Here is an 18,797-nt window from a genome sequence, read left to right as displayed (position 1 = left end):
CAAATATCTTGTCCACACACACCACAGCAAAATGGCATTGCAGAACGCAAGCACCGACACATTGTAGAGACTGCCTTAAGCATGCTCCATGACACTGATCTCCCTATGACTCTATGGACTGAGGCATTTCACACGGCCGTTTATGTTATAAATCGATTGCCTTTAGCTCTTCTCGCAGGGAAATCTCCTTTCTTTCTTTTGAATCATGAGCATCCTAAGTATGATGAGCTTCGGGTTTTTGGATGCATTTGCTATGTTCATGTTGATTCCAGCCTCCGGAACAAACTTCAGGCTCGGGCTATAATGTGTCAGTTTGTGGGCTATGCAGACCATTATCGAGGCTATAGGTGCTATAATCCCCTAACAGGCCGTATACATATTTCAAGACATGTTGTTTTTGATGAACTCAGATTGCAGTTTCACACTGCTTCCAAGGCTATTCATGATTCAACGTCCAGACTATATGATCCATGGTTATGTGCTAATATCTTAGGCGATGGGATTCAACCGACCACTTTTCCAGCCCCTCCTGACAGTACTCACATTGAAGCAGAAATATCTGATACTCAGATGGCTGATCCTCCTTTAGACAGATTTTCTGGCTTGGTTTATTCTCGTCGCACTCCTGCCTCTACTACTGATTCTGTTATCGTTCCTTCTCATCCACGAAGGTCCACTCGAGCGAGACATCCCGTGGATAGATGGATAAGCTATAACACTTTTACTTTGGATTTTCAGCTTTTTATGACCAGTTTGCATAAACAGACTGAACCAAAGTGTTATTCTCAGGCCTCTCAAAATTCCCGTTGGATTGAAGCCATGAATGAAGAAATGGAAGCCTTGAATGAATGTCAAACATGGGAAGTCGTTCCACGGCCAAGGGATAAGAATGTTGTTGGGTCTAAATGGGTTTATAAAATCAAATATAAACCAGATGGCAGTATTGATAGGTATAAAGCTCGTCTTGTGGCTAGAGGTTTCACTCAACAACATGGGGAAGATTATGATGAGACTTTCAGCCCTGTTGTTAAGATGAGTACCATTCGAGTTATTCTCTCTCTTGCTGTTACTTTTGGATGGTCATTACATCAACTTGATGTCAAAAATGCTTTTCTTCATGGTTTCCTCAAAGAGGACGTCTACATGGAACAACCACCAAGATATGCTACTAATGATTCTAATCTATGGGTATGCAAGTTGCACAAGTCATTATATGGGTTAAAACAGGCTTCTCGTTCATGGTTTGAAAGGTTCTCCCTTCACATTCAAGAAGCTGGTTTTCAGAAGAGTGCTCTTGATCATTCTCTTTTTATCTATCACAAAGGAGGGATCACTACTTGGTTATTGATATATGTGGATGACATTGTTCTCACGGGAAATACTTCCTCTCATATCGTCCAAATCAAAGAAGTGTTAGAACAACACTTCAAAATGAAAGATCTCGGGGACCTCAGATATTTTTTGGGTGTTGAATTAGACAGGACTGAGGATTCCCTCACTCTTTCTCAACACAAGTATGCCCTTGATATTCTCACATCCTCTGGTATGTCTGATTGTAAGCCCATTAACACGCCCAGCGTTTTGCATGCAAAGTTGAACGTTTCAGATGGCAGTCCTGCATATCCTGTTCCAACCCTTTACCGCAGTATTGTTGGGAAACTTCAATATTTGACATTTACTCGGCCCGACATTGTATATGCTGTCAATCAAGTTTCCCAGTTTATGCATGCTCCCACAGACACTCATATGGAAGCTGTCAAGCGTATCTTACGTTATCTCAAGGGGACTATTGGTGATGGCCTTACTTATAAACGCATGTCTCCTACTGTGGATGGTCATATTATCTCTACTTACACTGATGCTGATTGGGGAAGCGATCTTGATGAACGCCGATCTGTTTCTGGCTATTGTGTCTTTCTCAATTCTAATCTTGTCTGTTGGAGTAGTCGCAGACAACGCGCCATTGCAAAATCCAGCACAGAAGCTGAATATAGGGCCATGGCTGCTGGCACTGCCGATGCTACTTGGCTTCGTCACCTCCTTGGGGAATTATCTCTTCCTATTGCTCAATCTTCCATGCTGGTTGACAATCAAAGTGCCATTAAAATTTCATTCAATCCCATACTTCACAGTCGTACCAAGCACATTGAGATTGATCAACATTTCATTCGTCAGAAAATAGAAGATGAGGAAATCTCCCCTGCATATATACATACTTCTGAACAAGTTGCTGATCTTTTCACCAAAGGACTCACTGGATCACAGTTTTGGCATTTGAAGAACAAGTTGGGCATGATGAAAACTCATGCACAACTTGAGGGGGGATGTTAGAATGTTAGAATTGTATTTGTATCGGATATGGATCCGATATTGGATCCATATCCGAGCGTATGCTTTCCCCATGCTTGGGCGGTGGCATACTTGTAATTCTGTATATTTTTTCATGTATTTTGTTCAGTAGTGTTAGATCCTATATATATCTTATTAAGAGAGGGTCACGATACTTTTAACGTGCCCTACTTTTCATTTGGCATCCTCCTCTTCTCCCCCTCTCCTCTCTTCTCTTTATTTTGTATTTTCAGATTAAAGGCTTTTCTCCAAAGCTTGAAGGCGCACTATCTTGAAGCCCTATTCAGATTCTTTCAATGTTAAGTACTTTGTTGATCAGACGAGAGATCCGAGATGACCTTGTATCATGAAATATGCAAAATATTGTTGAAATGAATTCAAGACTTATCTTGTCAAATTGTGTTGTGTTACTTCTTATACAGATAATATCTGTTGGGGTTTCTTTGGTGAAACCATATCCCTTTTATCGTAGTCGTACTTTTTGACAATTACGTCTTCTTACGTTGCGATGATTGGATGAGTAGGTTGTGGCAACCTTGATGAGTGCAAATAACATAATACTGAGATCACCTAAATAAGTGATGATTTCCGCCTTCACCGGCAAGATACTCGAGTTGGGTCGAAAGACCAGAGTATGTAGAATGGGTCTTCAGTTAACTACCTCTGATGTACTCATTCGAACCGCTGACTCCTGTCAGGAGAGAGGACGGGAAGGTACAAAAACTTTGATGGACAATCCATTAATGGCAGTTACGAGCAAAAGACTCGGCTTCCCCAGTCATCAGAGTTAGGGGAAAGGGACTACCATAATTATCCTAGGTGGTAGCTCTCCATGTTCGGGATGCATCCATTGTTTATGCTGCTTTGGGGATTTCTCTCTTGGTCACTGACCGTCCCCTTAGGTGCGGACTCAGTCAGCTATCCGGGTTATCTTAAAATACATAGCATAATAAACCCCTGGATCAGTCTAGGCTGTTTCTAGAGTCGTGCCTTGTACGCCCACTTGGCCAGTTAATATCGAAACATAATTTAAATCCGATCACACAATTTGTTGAGTTATGCACGTATGAAAGCTATAGCATGCAACGGGTTTCAATACTTATGAAATTGTGTGTGTGGTTGATGTAGCATCGTATTTTGCTTGCTTATGCAGTGCTTTGCTTATAATAATTAGCCTACTTATGCCAGTGAAATGCTTGTAATAGTTTTAGCATTTTGCTCATGATAGTTACTCCATGAATCTGTTGAAATTAAATTGCTATATAATTGCCTGTCTACTTGACATATTAAATTATTTTGCTTAACTATGTTCTATATCGTCTTGTATGTGCACCTACCAGTTTTTAGTGAAACTGACCCATTTTATGGGCATGAAATGTATAGGTGATACACTCTGCGATGACACGATGGCGCAATGAGATCAAGATAGAGCTCTTTCCCTGATGTTTCGCTTCTGAGGACATGTTGGTAAATTTGGTATGAAGTGTATTTCAAAAATTACAAATTCTCAATTATTGAAACTGCATTTCAAAACCATTTGATTTCAATAGTTGTGCGGGATTCGACAAAGGAAAGTTTACGATGTAATGCGCTCAAGGTCCATTGACTTGTGGTTTTAAAAATATCATTTTCCGCTGAAGTACTATTTAAACTCTGATAATCGTATGATTTCAAACCTTTCTAAACTATTCTAAAAGTTACAAGTCCTGGATTTTTGGGGCATTACAAGAAGTCTCATATAGACCCAATTTCAAGATCATATACTTGAAAATAAGTAAAAGTGAGAATTTTAAAATGTATGCGAAAATGTATAATAAGAATGCTTAATGCATTCACACGGTCCAATAATGGACAAACAAGAACTCAAAATGGGGAATATCGAAATAGTCCACGAAGGGACAACATAAAAAGCCTTTAAAGAGGCAACACATAAAAAATATATGAATCTTTATTGAGCGAGGGCTTAAAAAGCCATTAGTAGCATATGCATATGATATCATGTAATGAAATGAATCAACACTAAAAGAGTCACCAATGAACATGCTTCAATCATATATTACTTGAGCTTAAAAAAACAAGTGTTATTGAATAGAGCAATTCTCTTGAAAGAAATTTCACAACAGAAATGCTTAAGATCATTGATAAAAGAGAATGTATGAACCAGATCAAAGTGTATAAACACAAGGGTTCAAAAGTTTTCGTCTACTTATGAAACAATAAAAAGTATATTCTTTGATTCGAAAATCATGTGCTCATAGCAATTGTGTTTATAAAATTTAACATGATCACGAGTTAGAAAATCTCATATCAAAACCAAATTTCAAATTCCCATAAATATGGAATTTTGCAAATCTCAACAATAGTTCATCCACTACAAGCAATCACCTTATTAGACCTCCAAAGCCCAACAAATCAAGTGTATAAGCGACTAGAACAAGAACATAAATATAATGTCAATAAAGGGTCAAAGACACACACGGAGGTGTGTATAAAGTTATAAACATCTCTTGTCTACATATAATAATACTTAAAATGAGTGTGTTCAGCGACTAGAACAAGAGGATAAAAGCCAACCATGGTCTAAAAACACACATAAAAATGTGAATAAACATCTCTTGTATACATATAATGACACTCAAAATCAAGTATGTTCAACTACTAGAACAAGAGTACAAAGCCAACCATGGGCTAAAAACACACACGAATGTGTGACTAAATATCTCTTGTCTACATATAATGACACTTATAACAAGTGTATCAACTATTAGAACAAGAGCAAACAACCAACAATGAGCTAAAAGCCCACACAAAGGTGTGAACAAACAATTCTTGTCTACATATGATGACACTTAGATAAGGGGCATAAAACATGAGAAAACACTGGAGGTAAGAAAGCTTGTAATGAAAATACAATTAAAGAATATTAATTTTTCAATATACCTAGAAACACTATGGTTCCAGAATCCAAACCTTAGACATCCATCACAGATATACATAATTAAGAGCATCCATAATAAAAACAATGACAAGTTATAATCAGAGATCACATAAAAAGTCATTTAGAGTCAAACTACATGTTGACAATCTAAAAAGACATACCACGAGGTGCACATAACTCACTTCAACAAACATCTCTGATATAACAAAAACAAGGCCAAAAAGTGATGCATTAAATAACAACCTGTGATGGACAATAAGAGTGCCATAAAAGGCAAAGAATACTCTTTTAAAAACAACATTCTTTCGAATATGTAATGCTATGTGAAAGAACAATTTTGGGATAATCCAAGAATAAAACCAAGTTTTAATTATGCAACTATATGCTCAACAAGTGCAATTCAATGCAAGAAAATGAGAACGCATTACGGCTAACGTAGGCATCCTTTAATAGAAGTGATACAATCAGGAGGTTTGGAAATCTCTTGTGAAAAATTAACACACGAATGAACAAGTTTATAAACTTGCACCATTAGAAGAAAATCCAAACTAAAGGATTAAGCTTAACATAGTCCATTCTTCAAGAAATGAAATCTTTTATACCAAAAGATCTTATTATGCAATAAACACAATATGAAATTTTAGGCAAATAATGCATACTAAGGTTCTATATCATGTGGGAAATTCTTTAAAAGATCTTTCTTAATGAACACAATGGTTCATACAACATACCACAAAAACTTTTCAAAAGAGACCACCAAGATTCTTAAATAAACCAAAAACATTGAAGGACCTTTACAATCCTTCTTTTCACAAGGATCGCAGAATTCTCATAAATAGTTATCACGAACAAGAACCACTTAGGGTTCATAAAAAAAAAGAAGACAAAGACTTGATTCAAATGTGAGATATTCATATTCAAGAATTACCAAATTCATATATCAATTAAAAAGTGCACTAAGACACATAAACAAGACTCTGAGAGGTCCTCAAAAAAAGATTAGGTTTCAAATGAGAGTCAAGTGTATTAATCAAATACCAATAATACTCTTTTAGTGTTAACTTATATATATACAATTTTAAATGTTAACTTATAAGTCAATCACGAAACAACTATGCAAAAATCATCAATCTTACATAATTGAAGACAATTATATTTGAAAAAACATCACTACCTGGAGGATTCTAAAAAAAAACCATAAATTACTATTATATGTTATGGGTAATTGATGAATATGTAGAGAAGTATGTGAATTATCACAATCCTTCATATACTAAAATTTTCAATCTCAATCGAACTTTCTTTAAGAGCTTCCTACACATATGTAATTCATGTTTTCAAGCAAAGTTAAGTGTATACGCAAGAGATAACTTTTAAAATACCAAAGTTATTTTGTAAGATTTAAATTCAAAGAGTCAAAGAATTTTATCACAACCATGTATGTTCATCTATGTAAAAATTTCTATAAAAAGAGTATTTGTGTATAAACACAATGCCAAAAAAATAAGTGTGCACAACGGCACAAATACTCATGCACAAAGGCATGGAAAAAAATATGAACTTCAATATATTGAATCCCAAAAGGGGCCTTACAAAAAGCTTTTAATACTTGAAGTCAACATAATAATAAAAAAAAACATACACAAGTTCAAATAGGATTGACATCAAATTTAAAAGATAAACATGATATACGACCTATTTTTGAGCAATCATATATCTAAAAAAGATCAAGTTTACCAATTAAAAAAAATATTATTTAAAAATATTTTTAGAACATGCGAACAAGTGAAATATGATATGTGAAAAGTAAGAGTTCAATGCTCAAGTATCACAAGCACTAAATGTGCAAAATACATTTTGATTTTTAAAGAGGGCATAATGATAAAGAAAACACAAGCAAGAAAATAGTTTCATAATGCATGATACTTTAAGAAAAAGAATACATACCGAATAATCTTCAGGAAAGAGAAGAAAAACAATGAATACTTCACCATTCTTTGAAGTTTCTTGAGTGATACGCTTTTCGATGCACCAAAAGACAACCCGCTCTGATACCATGTTAAAAGATGACCTTGAATGCAATAGGTTAAAAAATGAACCAATAATCACTCACGTAAAGTGCGAATACACAAACCCATTAAAGGGTTACTAAATGCACATAAAGTGCAAACCCATAAACCCACAAAGGGGTTAAGCTAAAAGGCTAAAAGAATACATCTTTATTAAAAGAGTGAGGGTAAAAACCAGAGTTGCCAGTCGAGGAAGCGGGACCGGGAAGCAGGAAGCGAGGCACTTATAAAATTTTAGGAAGTGGGAAGCGCAGAACGACTTAGGAGCGAACTGGGAAGCGTCTCGGAAGCGACCTAAGAAGAGAAGAAGGAAGCGACATAGGATTCAAATGAGAATCGAAAGGGAAGCAAAAATGTAATTATATATTTTAATTTTATCAAAAAATAAGATTTATTTCATCATTGACAAAATAAAACATGTATCTAAGACAATAAATAATATAAGTTACAATTATCTAACAAATGCATCATTTGCAACTTTCAAGCATTTTAAAAAAATGCATCAAGAAAAGATCATAATTCACATTCATGTTGCAACCATTTAACAAATGCATGCAAGCACTAAATAATGCATTAAGAAAACTAATAAATTTGATTAAAAGGCGTACCTTTTTCAATGAAAGAATCAAATGACTTGATTGTTGTAAATCTTGTGATATCTGCAACATAGAAAATGAGAAATTAATAAACTCAAACATTACATAGAGATATGTTTAAATTTTTAAGTTATAAAGTTCTAAAGTTTAAATTATAAGCTATAAAGTTCTAAACTAGAAACTTAAAATTAACATAATTCACTACTTTACTTCATCATGCAAGGTTCAAAATAAAAGTACATATCAAACCAACAAAATATTACAAAACCATGACAAAAAAAGTAATATAAAAGTTTCTAAGTTGGATTACTTCAACTACATCATCAAAATAATAATTAAGAATTCAATAGTTCATTAATCTGTCATCTTTCTCTTCCCCTTTAAGTCAGCAATAGATCGAGAACTTTCTGCATCATCACGTGCTTCTTGTCCTCCACGACCATGCCTTCTGTTCCTTCATTCATTTCCTATAATGAATATGTTAAAAAATTAAAATATTAAAAAACCATAATTTAAAATATAAAAAATACATATATAGAAAAAAGTAAAAATAAAAAACACAAGATCAAGTGATTAACATACTTTGCCTAGGTCTCCTGCTAAAGAAACGATCAATCCGGCCTGAGGAACTGATGGTCGCTCTTGTATATCTACAGTTCTACTAACTCTGTTGGATTGATTTGTATCATCTTCAACTTCATTTGTACGTATGATTATTGGAGGTAATGGAGCTCTTGTTTGTGCATCTTTGGGTTTGAATTTGGAAATAGTGCTTGTTTGTTGTGCACTATCATCCAAATCTCTCAATCACATATCCTTTAATCTCAACGTATTTTCTTCTACAATAGGAAGTTCTGGATTGATATCCCATTTCCGACTAGGTCCTTTTTTGTAGCGATTGTTGCACCTTTTATAACAAGAATATAAAATATGAATGCTAATAAACAATCAATGATAGAAAAAGAGAAAAAAAATATCAAAACAAAAGTACAACACAGTTTAATTATACCTGTCAGTTAATCGAAGATTGAAATGTATATATACTAAGGTATCAGCACGATCTTCATTGAGCCTATTTCTTTTAACATTGTGAATTTAACTATAGGTGCTCCACACTCTTTCTGCAGAAGATGTGCTAATAGGTTGAGATAAAACCTTAATGACTAATGCTCTTAACTCAGGTGTATCACCACCATAAAAACACCACCAATTAAGCACCGACATTGTAGGATTCAGTGCATCTATTCTTGTTGCATTTCGGCTAAATCTTTCACTTCTTGATGCAAAAGCCACAAGTTGTGACCTATAAAGTGTAGATAGTTATTCATTTCCAGTAGATATGACTTCAAGCGCGAGCATTGCACTGTCTAAGATATCATTATCCTTTTCTGCAAAAAAAATATTTAATAACTATAACAAGAAAATGCAAATGAAATAATAAAATAATTAAATCATTAAACTTTAAACTTTATTAACTAGATAGAATAAAATTTTTACCAGGAGAAACTCGTTTGACCCCTCCTGCTGCTGGGATCTTGAGATACTCTGACTCGTAATATTTTGGAGTAAGCATGTGGGTTAGACTATGGAGAGACACATTCATTCTATCCCATCTATTTGAGACAATCTTATGAATCTTTTCATATAAATCTGATTGTCCTTTAAGATTGTCTTTGATTTCCCCCAACATGTTGTCCATGCCTTCATACACTTCACCAATTATAGGGCCTTCCTGATCACAAAATTTAATCATCTTATAGATGGGTTTTGTAATCAATAATGCTAAACGTACAGAATCTCAATATTCTTCATCAAGAACAGTTGTTTCTGTTGTAACAACCCTTTTTTTCATAGTTTAATCCGTGCATGATTGCTTCCACTCGCTCCATCTATCTGAAATTACTCTAAGCCTCAAGCTCTCCCTCACATCAAGCAAGCGCTTCAACGTAGTATAATGTGAAGCAAACATTGTTTTTGCAATCTTTATTAGCTCTAATTTTTCATTGCTTCTAAAGATTGCTAGTGCTTTTGAATGATTTGTGATATACTTCACAATTTCTTTACTCTGCAAATATGTTTCTCCCAACCAATGAAACTCATGTGCCAAATCCTTAAACATCAAATTAAGTGTGTGTACAACACAAGGTGACCAAAAAATATACTTATACGTTTGTTTTAATTCTTCACCTGCTAACTTGCAATTTGCTGCATTGTCTGTAATCACTTGCACTACATTAGAAGGCCCCACAAGTCTAAATTCCGTCTTCAAAAACTCGGCAATGTTTGCAGTTGACTGTTGCACATTAGAAAAATCGCTTGCATATAAGAACATCGAGCCAAAACAGTTTGATGCAAGTATATTTATCAAGTGTTTGTTCTTGATATTTGTCTAACCGTCGGAGACAATGGAAACTCCAAACTCCTCAAACTTTTCTCGAAATTCATTTAACTCTCTGTGAACACACTCTTTCTCACTATCAAGCAACGTTGTTCGCGATTTTTCATATGATGGGGGTTTATATCCAGACACTTTACTAACTGCAGCTATCATCTCTTCCCAATATGGTGATCGAAGCACATTGAAAGGTATGACATTTGCACACAAAAATATGATAATTTTGTGATCTACATAATCTCTTTCTACCTTTTTAAAGGTATCACGAATATCAACTGTTTTTCGGCTTCCACTAGATGATGCAGTCATACTAATAGGCTTCTTCGGATTATCAATTCTTGATCTCCTCAACTCAAATGCACTTGATGAAACCTCCACTCGGCGAACTTGCCTCTTAATTTTTCTTGCCAATTCTATATTTTTTGCAACTACACGGCAAAAGGCAATCCCAACACTTTGTCCCTTTGAAGATCTCATGAGATGTGCAAAAACTTGAGTATATGACCCATGATAAATATTTTTGCAGTGCCTGCACATAAAAACTTGGGTTCCACCTTGCTTTCCTTGCCCGCTCTTCTTTTGTTTCAATACATGGCACCATAGCACTGTTGTTTTATGCATGCTAGGTGGTTCATCATCTTGGTCATCTTCAGAATAGTAGTCATCCAAGTCATATTCTTCTTCGTCTTCCTCATCAAAACAATTTTCATTTCTGTTCTCAAACTGATATGGATAATCAGAAGACCTCTTGCCCTTTCTTGCATTGTCCTTCCCAACACCACTAGACGATTCATGCTCCAAGTCCAAATTGTACAAAGAATCATCATCGTCATCATAATTGTCGTGATCATAGCTTCTGATGGTCATTAATGAAGCAAAGAACATGCAAATATACCTGCATCATAAAAGTATATGAATCAACCTAAAACACTTTAAAATTTTAAATAAGCATCATTCATAAAGATGAAAGATCTATCTATAATATACTATGATGAAGCAGACAAAAAAAAGAAAAAGAAAAAGAAAAAGAAAAAGAAAAAGAAAGAGAAAAAGAAAGGAAGTTCTTTCAAAAGATTGCATTTATGAAAAATTGTTAAACAAAGACAACATCACAATGAAGAAAGGCAAAATTCAGATTGACACTAAATGGGAATTGGGTGAGGTAAATGTAATCTGAGACAGAAATATGCATTTCAGATTCTCAACTCTCAAGTCTCAATAGATTAAGACCATTAAAACCTATGTCACACGGACTCGGCTCCAAGGTCGCCGCACCCGCGTCGACACGCACCGACACGGGTGCGGACACGGGTGCGGCTCGGACTCGGTCAACCCGACCCTGGGTGTGGTCAACGCACCCAGGGTCATTTTGGTCCATTTTTTGGAATTTTTTTTTTGAATTTTTTTTTTTAAAATTTTCTGGGCTACAACTGTAAGGAAAAAAACCCATCACAACTAAAAAACCTGTACAGTTTCAAGTTTTAAGTACAGAATGGGCACAACTCAAGTTTTTGTGGTTTTTTCCTGTACGAAGAAAGTGAATTATTACAGTGTATGAAGAAAGTGCCCAAAAGTGAATTATTCCTGTATGAAGAAAGTGTACAGAATGCCTTCACAACTCATCACCTGTCCCCTAATGGGCACAACTTTGACCGAGTCTTATATATATATATATTTTATTTTATTTTATTTTAATATATATATAGCCGAGTCCCCGTGTCCAAAATTTTTGAAATTGCGCTGCACCCGTGTCGCACCCGCACCCGCACCCTCACCCATGTGACATAGATTAAAACATATATGGTTGTCTTTATACTGAGACAAGTTCACAAGGACAAATGGATGACAATAAAAAAAAATGTAGATAACAAAAGAGCTCGATTATGCAGCACATCAAGTACCAGTTCTTACTACCCATGGACAAGTTACCTTCAGCCTAATACTTGTAGTAATTAATTTGAAGTCATTTTTTATTCTAAACACAGAAAGTGAAAACTCAGATGGCTCAACAAATACATTTTTGCTAATCTAGAAATCTAGACACACAAAAACTAAGTAGTGGTCATCATTTAGAGTGAATAACTCCATGTAATACGGAAATAATTCAACTTCTGAAATTTCAAGAGTCAAAAGAATTATGCTTCACCACATGGAATCAGCCTAAAACAAAAAACAAACTATTATTAACAGCAAAAGATGGAGAGTGAAGAACACAAATCAATGAAATCATTACTCTCATAATTTACCAATTACTAAAACAAAAAAATAAACATCATTTGGACCCAACCCAACCCACTATGCCTCTTAAATACCTAGTTTGGGTTGGATCCATAAGAATCCAACCCAAACCAAAAGCCTCCACCAAACCATCCTCTCACCTACTCGGTTTGGGTTGGACCCATAAGGATCGAACCCCAAACCACTCTAACCCCCATTTATACCCAATCTCAGTTGGTTGGATCCAACCTATACAATAAGGCACCCACCACCATCTATAACCCCCACTCTGTGTGTTTTTTTTACCCTCTTTGCTTTCTTCTCCCTCTCTTCTCACTCTCTCACCCTCTTGGTTGACCCCCCTCGGCGTGCACGCCTCACACACCACCATCTCTACCTCCACTGAGCCCCAACCCACCGATGGTCATAGGCGGAGCTGGGGGGGGGGGCAGAACTGGGCTGTAGACCAGTCCTGCCTCCCGGTCCAGTTATTTATTTATTTATTTTTTTAAAAGCCCAGTCCTAGCCCAGCCCTGACTGCAACAAATAGTTTGATTTGTCCATATGAAATAGATTTTTATTAATAATTGTAGCCATTTTTTATTTTATAATTGATGAGAAAAGCAAGAAAACTCAAGCATAAACGTAGAGTATCAATTTTTTAATCATATATAAACCTATTGACAGTATTTAAAAATTATCTACATTTATAAAGAGACATCATACGATCATAATACATGCTTTGAAATCTAAACATTCAAAATAAATCATGATTTTTGCATAAAATAACTAGTTTAAGATGCTAGCATCCGAAAACACCATATAACATAAAATAAATTTGTAAAGACATGATTCAGCTGTAAACACATGCAAGAAAGCAAATATACATCCATTCATGCTGGAAACAAAGATTTAACCATCTAAAATTACGTAGGAATACAAAACTATGCGTTTCGAGGTACTCGATTTCCCAGATTAGCTGTCCGGGCATAGATTTACCAAAAACGATTTTGTAAATCTGTTTTAAAGTATGATAATGAATTAAAACACTTTCAAAACCTTTTTCAAACCTATTTCAGATCTGATCCATCATGGATCAGCCCATAGAATCGGCAAGATGAACGGTTTATTCGTTTGCATTCAATCTATGCTACACGTAGGTTGATTCCTACCTGAAACATATTCTCGGATGTACCAACACCTTCGTCTCTCGTCTTAGCACCTTGGAGCAACTTCAATAGCTGCTGAAAAAGCTTTAAGGAAGAAGAAGGAAGAAGAAGAATTCTAATGAGAATGGGAAAGAGAGAGGGAGAATTAACCTTGTTAATCCTCCTCATGTGGGCCTCTATTTATAGATGAACTTAGATAAGAGTCCCATCTCTAATACAAGATGTTAATATCTATTAATCTTTTTTATTAATCAAATAAAAAAATAAATTATGGATCCTAATTCATTAAATTTCAAAATTAATTAAGTTAGAGTAGAAATGTGATGACTTCTTAGCCTGACTTGAGTTTTAGTGACATGGTAACCTTCCGAGAGGCCTACAAACTTAAAAACTCATCAAAATTCGATGTTTAAATAGTCGATTTGATAGCCCTCAAAATGTAGATCATCATGATGATCTTAGATTTAATTATATGCCCACAGATTAGCAAGAAAATTTAGTCGATATCAAAAAGCGTTAATTTTCGATCTACAATTAGGCATGAACTTCGGTCAATGATAAAACACTCAAATCAACACTAATTTGGGCGTGTAGATAGTTGATTTTGATGCCCTCAAAATGAGGAACGTCAAGTTCAACTCTGATCTAATAGGTGAGCCACCGATCTGCCAAAATTTTTGTCAAAACAATAATAATGTTGTTCAGAGCGTCTAACCCTATGGGTCCAATCCAATGAGATTGGATCCAAATATCCTAAATTATATCTAACCCAATTAATCCCTAATTAGATCTAAATGTCATGGATTATTTTCAACCTAATTGGGTTGGATCTAAATAACATTAGTTAAATCCACTACCTAATTTAAGGTCTAAATCCATATTAGACCTGAATGCTAAGATTTAGATCCAATATCCATAATTTAAACATATACAAATCATTTACTTTTTTGTTTAGTCAACATATTTTAAATTTTATAATTATTCTTGCAATGTTCTTCATAGCTTGAGACTTAATTTCATAATAATTCGAAATCAAAAAAATCAAGAAATTCAAGAATTTCAAGAAAACTAATAAATTGCACTCATGTCATAGATGCAGATAAAGTTCATCATTTATTCATTTTAATTGCCAAAAATCTTAGGTTTTATACCCTTAGTGGATTTGTGTATGCACTTGAGCGCTTGTCTATTCTCTTTGTAATTGTCCATTATTAGACTTGTAAGTGTTCTACACTTTGTTATTTGTAATTCCGCTTTCTTCATTACACTTCTAAGATGAGTTGAAAAAGATTATGTGCCTGCTTTGGTTGCACATGCTCCAACAGGGCTGCGTGTATAAGAGGTGGGTTAGAGATTGTGGTGCAGTTATTGGTGAGAGAAAATGCTATCACCAATGTCTCTTAATCATGATAGATCTGTTGTCTGGATTTTGGACAACCGTGTGATGTCTGTGTTGGTGAGCATCAGATGTAAAACATTGTATGAGAAAAATAACAAGCAGAGATGTCTTCTTTCAGGGAGGATAAAAAACAAGTTATTCTTTTCAGGCATTTTAAACCTCGCAGATTGAAAACATAGTATCTTTGAAAATATTTGGTTTACTTTGGAAATGTAAACAGAATGTTGAATACTTCAGCCTGTAAGCTGTGTGAAAGGCTTCAACACACAATCCTTTTGTTTGCCTCAATTAATTCTTGAATGAACAGGTGATTTTTTGCAGCAGCTTCAATTTGATCATGCTTACGTGGATGGTCAATCTATTTGAACAAGAATCGAGAATTCTTTGAGAAGTTAAAAAGACAACAATCTTCCATAAGATATCAATGTGAATTGACTAATTCTTGGCAAAAATAACCGAATAATCATCATTCACTAGGAGATTAGGGATCAAGTTTGATTTTCTGTTTACCATTAGTGACTGTCTTTATTGTAAGTCAACAAAGAATGGAATAATGTGTAAGGACCCGATTCCCAGAGCGATCGGTCTTGCGGCCTGGGCAGCGGGCTGCATTGCTGCAGAAGCAGACACGAAAAATGAGGCATGTCCGGCAGGTAGGACACACAGCATCAGTGGCAGGCATGAGGCCGGGTGTGTGTCCCAAGGAAGAGGACACGGTCAGGTGGGGAGGGGGAGAGAGGTGTGTCCCAGGCAGGGGACATGATCACGACTGACGTGGTGGGGGCATATGGCAAGGGGACACAACTAAGGGAAAAACCAGCAGGGAGAGAGAGATGTCTCACCTTGCAGGTTCGGAAAATGAGGCGGATGGCGAAGGGCGTCGGCTGAATGGGAGAAACACATTCTCGACTGGCCGGCACTGATGGATGGGTGAGGGAGAAGAATCGTTCTCTTGGAAGCACTCACTCACACAAACACAGACGAAGAAAAGATAAATCACTCAATAATCTTCTTTAAAAAATAAAGTAAGCTATACATGCCTATTTATAAAATCACAAAAGGGTAAAGGGGTAAGGGTACAAAGCACAATCTTACCCTGGATGGGATTCCGGGGGGGGGGGGCGTCCCACCATAGTCTCAACCCAGTTAGGACTTCAGGCTGGGTGGGTTTCTCTGAAGAGTCCTGAGAAAAGGGACTCTTTCTCTCTCTCTCTGCGCAATCCCAACTGGGCAGGACTCCAGCTGGGTGGGTCTTGGGCTGGGGCAGATTCTATTCTCTTCTTAACATAATGTTGCATGGGATGATATTTAAGTTAGGATTTAGGGCTGAGAAGTTTAGTAATTCTAGTAGCAATACAATCATAAGGGAAAAAAGCCAGCATTAGTTTGAGCAGAGGAAAAACTAGCATGGATGATTGGGAGAGATGTACCTTTGCCAATAACAGTTGTTTCCAGTTTTAAGAAGTGAGGAAGAAATTTATCGAATGAACTCACTAATGTTGCTGATTGACTTTTTTTTTTAATTTATTTTTAAGGATTGGCTTGAACTATTGAATCTGCAATGCATAAATCATGCATTTAAGAACCACCACCATATAATGTTGCAGGCATGAAACAATAATGTTGCTGATGGAGGGAGGTTGAGGACAGTGGAGGTGTTGCAAACTTGCAATACTTATGGTTCTGCATTCCATATACTCGACGACAACTTACCAGAGTTGAAATAGGACTTGTTTTTGAAAGAAGCATTGGTGTCTTAGGCTTTCTGTTTACTTCATTGATGGAAGCTAAGCTCAATGTGCTGTTATGTAGTTTAGGAGATTGACTTGGTGACCCAATATAGAACTCAAAATGACCTATCATGTCATGCTGCTAGTTATACGAAATTAGGACTATGTTTGCACATAATAAGGTGGAGATTTCAAAGGAAAGTGTTTCAATTATTGCAGGTGGCAACAACCAGCTTTCATGACTTACTTTTCAAAGTTACTCCTGTGTCAGGGAGTCATTTTTCTTTAGTTCAGTATGGGTCATATTACTGTAATATGAACTGATCAATTTGTGCATTTCAAAGCAGCAAATTTGTCTAAATGTGTGCAACCAAGCTGCCAAATTATCTTTTCACACAAAATCACGAAATGCAGTTGCCAATTTTCAGTTGGCATAATGTCAATATTTTGACAATATGATTCAAAAGTTCTTTTTTGTGATGAAATTCTTTTTTCTGAGTAATTTTTATTAACCGTTATGCAGCTTCCACCTATTCCTTCTGCGGATTCTGTACTTGATCTGATAGTGATTGGCTGTGGCCCTGCTGGTCTATCTTTGGCTGCAGAATCTGCTAAGGCAGGCTTGTCTGTTGGCCTTGTTGGACCTGATCTTCCATTTACTAATAACTATGGAGTGTGGGAAGATGAATTCAAAGGTAACATTAGTGAAGATTATGAATTATGATTATTCAAATCAGACTTCTGGAATCATATGACTTTGGTCATTCGTAATGAGTTAATTCAACCATCTTTAGTTGTTTATCCTTCTCGAGGCATTTTATATGTACTACTAGTCCATTATGCTCGCATTTCTGTTTTCTTTTCTAATATTGTTATGTCCTACCCTCCCCAAGACTCTTAAAAAAACCCATTTCTGTATGTTTAAAAATTAATCACAAAAATAAATGGTTGAGAATCTCAGGAGCTAGATCTATTTTCTTTCATGACAACATTTGCCGCAGTTTTGCCCTTCACCATATATATATATATGTATATATATATAATCCTAAATATTCTAAAATCTGAAGTGAGGGTATTAGGTGAAAAAATTAAATGCTTCATTATTTTTTAAAAAATAACATTCTTGTCATGTGTTTTGACTGTGTAATTAAAATTTTGTTTGCCCCTTCTCTATGTAGTTTAAAAAAAAAGTGTTACATGGCATATTGTAATTTTTGAAGAAGCTGCTGGGTTTCCATTAAAACTCCCTCTGTCCGTCTTAATTGTCATATTAAAATCATTATAATCATAATAATAAAATAGGAAACTGTTGAGAACCTCTCTCTTAATAAGAAACGATGGGAATCGTAGTCTTAAATCTTGATAATTGGTATTTGATGACGTTTTTTTGTCATTTCAGTTTTCTTATGGCTCTAGTATATATAAATTTTTTCCATGAAACTAACCTTACAAATGTAATCTATATGTTTTTCTTAGTAGGAACTGGCTTTTAGATCGTCTGATTATGACATGTAGGCAGGATTTTATAAGGCTTCAAAAATCAATGGCCTACAATGTGTGATACTTTCCTGTGTAATAAAATCATATTTTTTTTCATCAAAAGACATGATTCAAAAGCCGATCCCAACTATTTTGGACATGCTGAATCCATCTTTGAGGTCTGATTGGATCAAAACAACATGCTTCATAGTGATCCAGAGGCATTTCTACCTACAAATGTTTGTAGCAAACAATTTCCATATATATGCATGTATATATGTTGATGTGTCTGTTTATTCTTGTGGGTGTGCATTTGTGTGCACATGTGCATGTGTGTTCATGCATGCGGCATGTGTTTGCACATACAAGGATTTAAGAAAAATGCATCTGTTCCTTTTATCAGAGAAGATTATTTTTTAGCAAATTCTGGATTGCTCTATGATCATAAAATACTAA

General features: G+C 35.5%; 1 protein-coding gene across 1 annotated transcript in view; it reads left to right on the top strand.

Annotated features, from left to right (window-relative positions):
* Positions 1-18,797, top strand: part of LOC149820409 (lycopene epsilon cyclase, chloroplastic-like) — an 86,035-nt gene that overhangs the window by 8,829 nt on the left and 58,409 nt on the right. Inside the window, exon 2 of the mRNA XM_089983617.1 lies at positions 17,386-17,557. Coding sequence (XP_089839743.1) covers positions 17,386-17,557 — 172 coding nt within the window. The remainder of the gene's footprint in view (positions 1-17,385; positions 17,558-18,797) is intronic.

The sequence above is a fragment of the Nuphar pumila genome, chromosome 12 (assembly GCF_984573655.1).
Source record: "Nuphar pumila chromosome 12, dmNupPumi1.hap1.1, whole genome shotgun sequence".
In the NCBI taxonomy this organism is placed as follows: Eukaryota; Viridiplantae; Streptophyta; class Magnoliopsida; order Nymphaeales; family Nymphaeaceae; genus Nuphar; species Nuphar pumila.
This window is presented reverse-complemented; position numbering and strand designations above follow the sequence as displayed.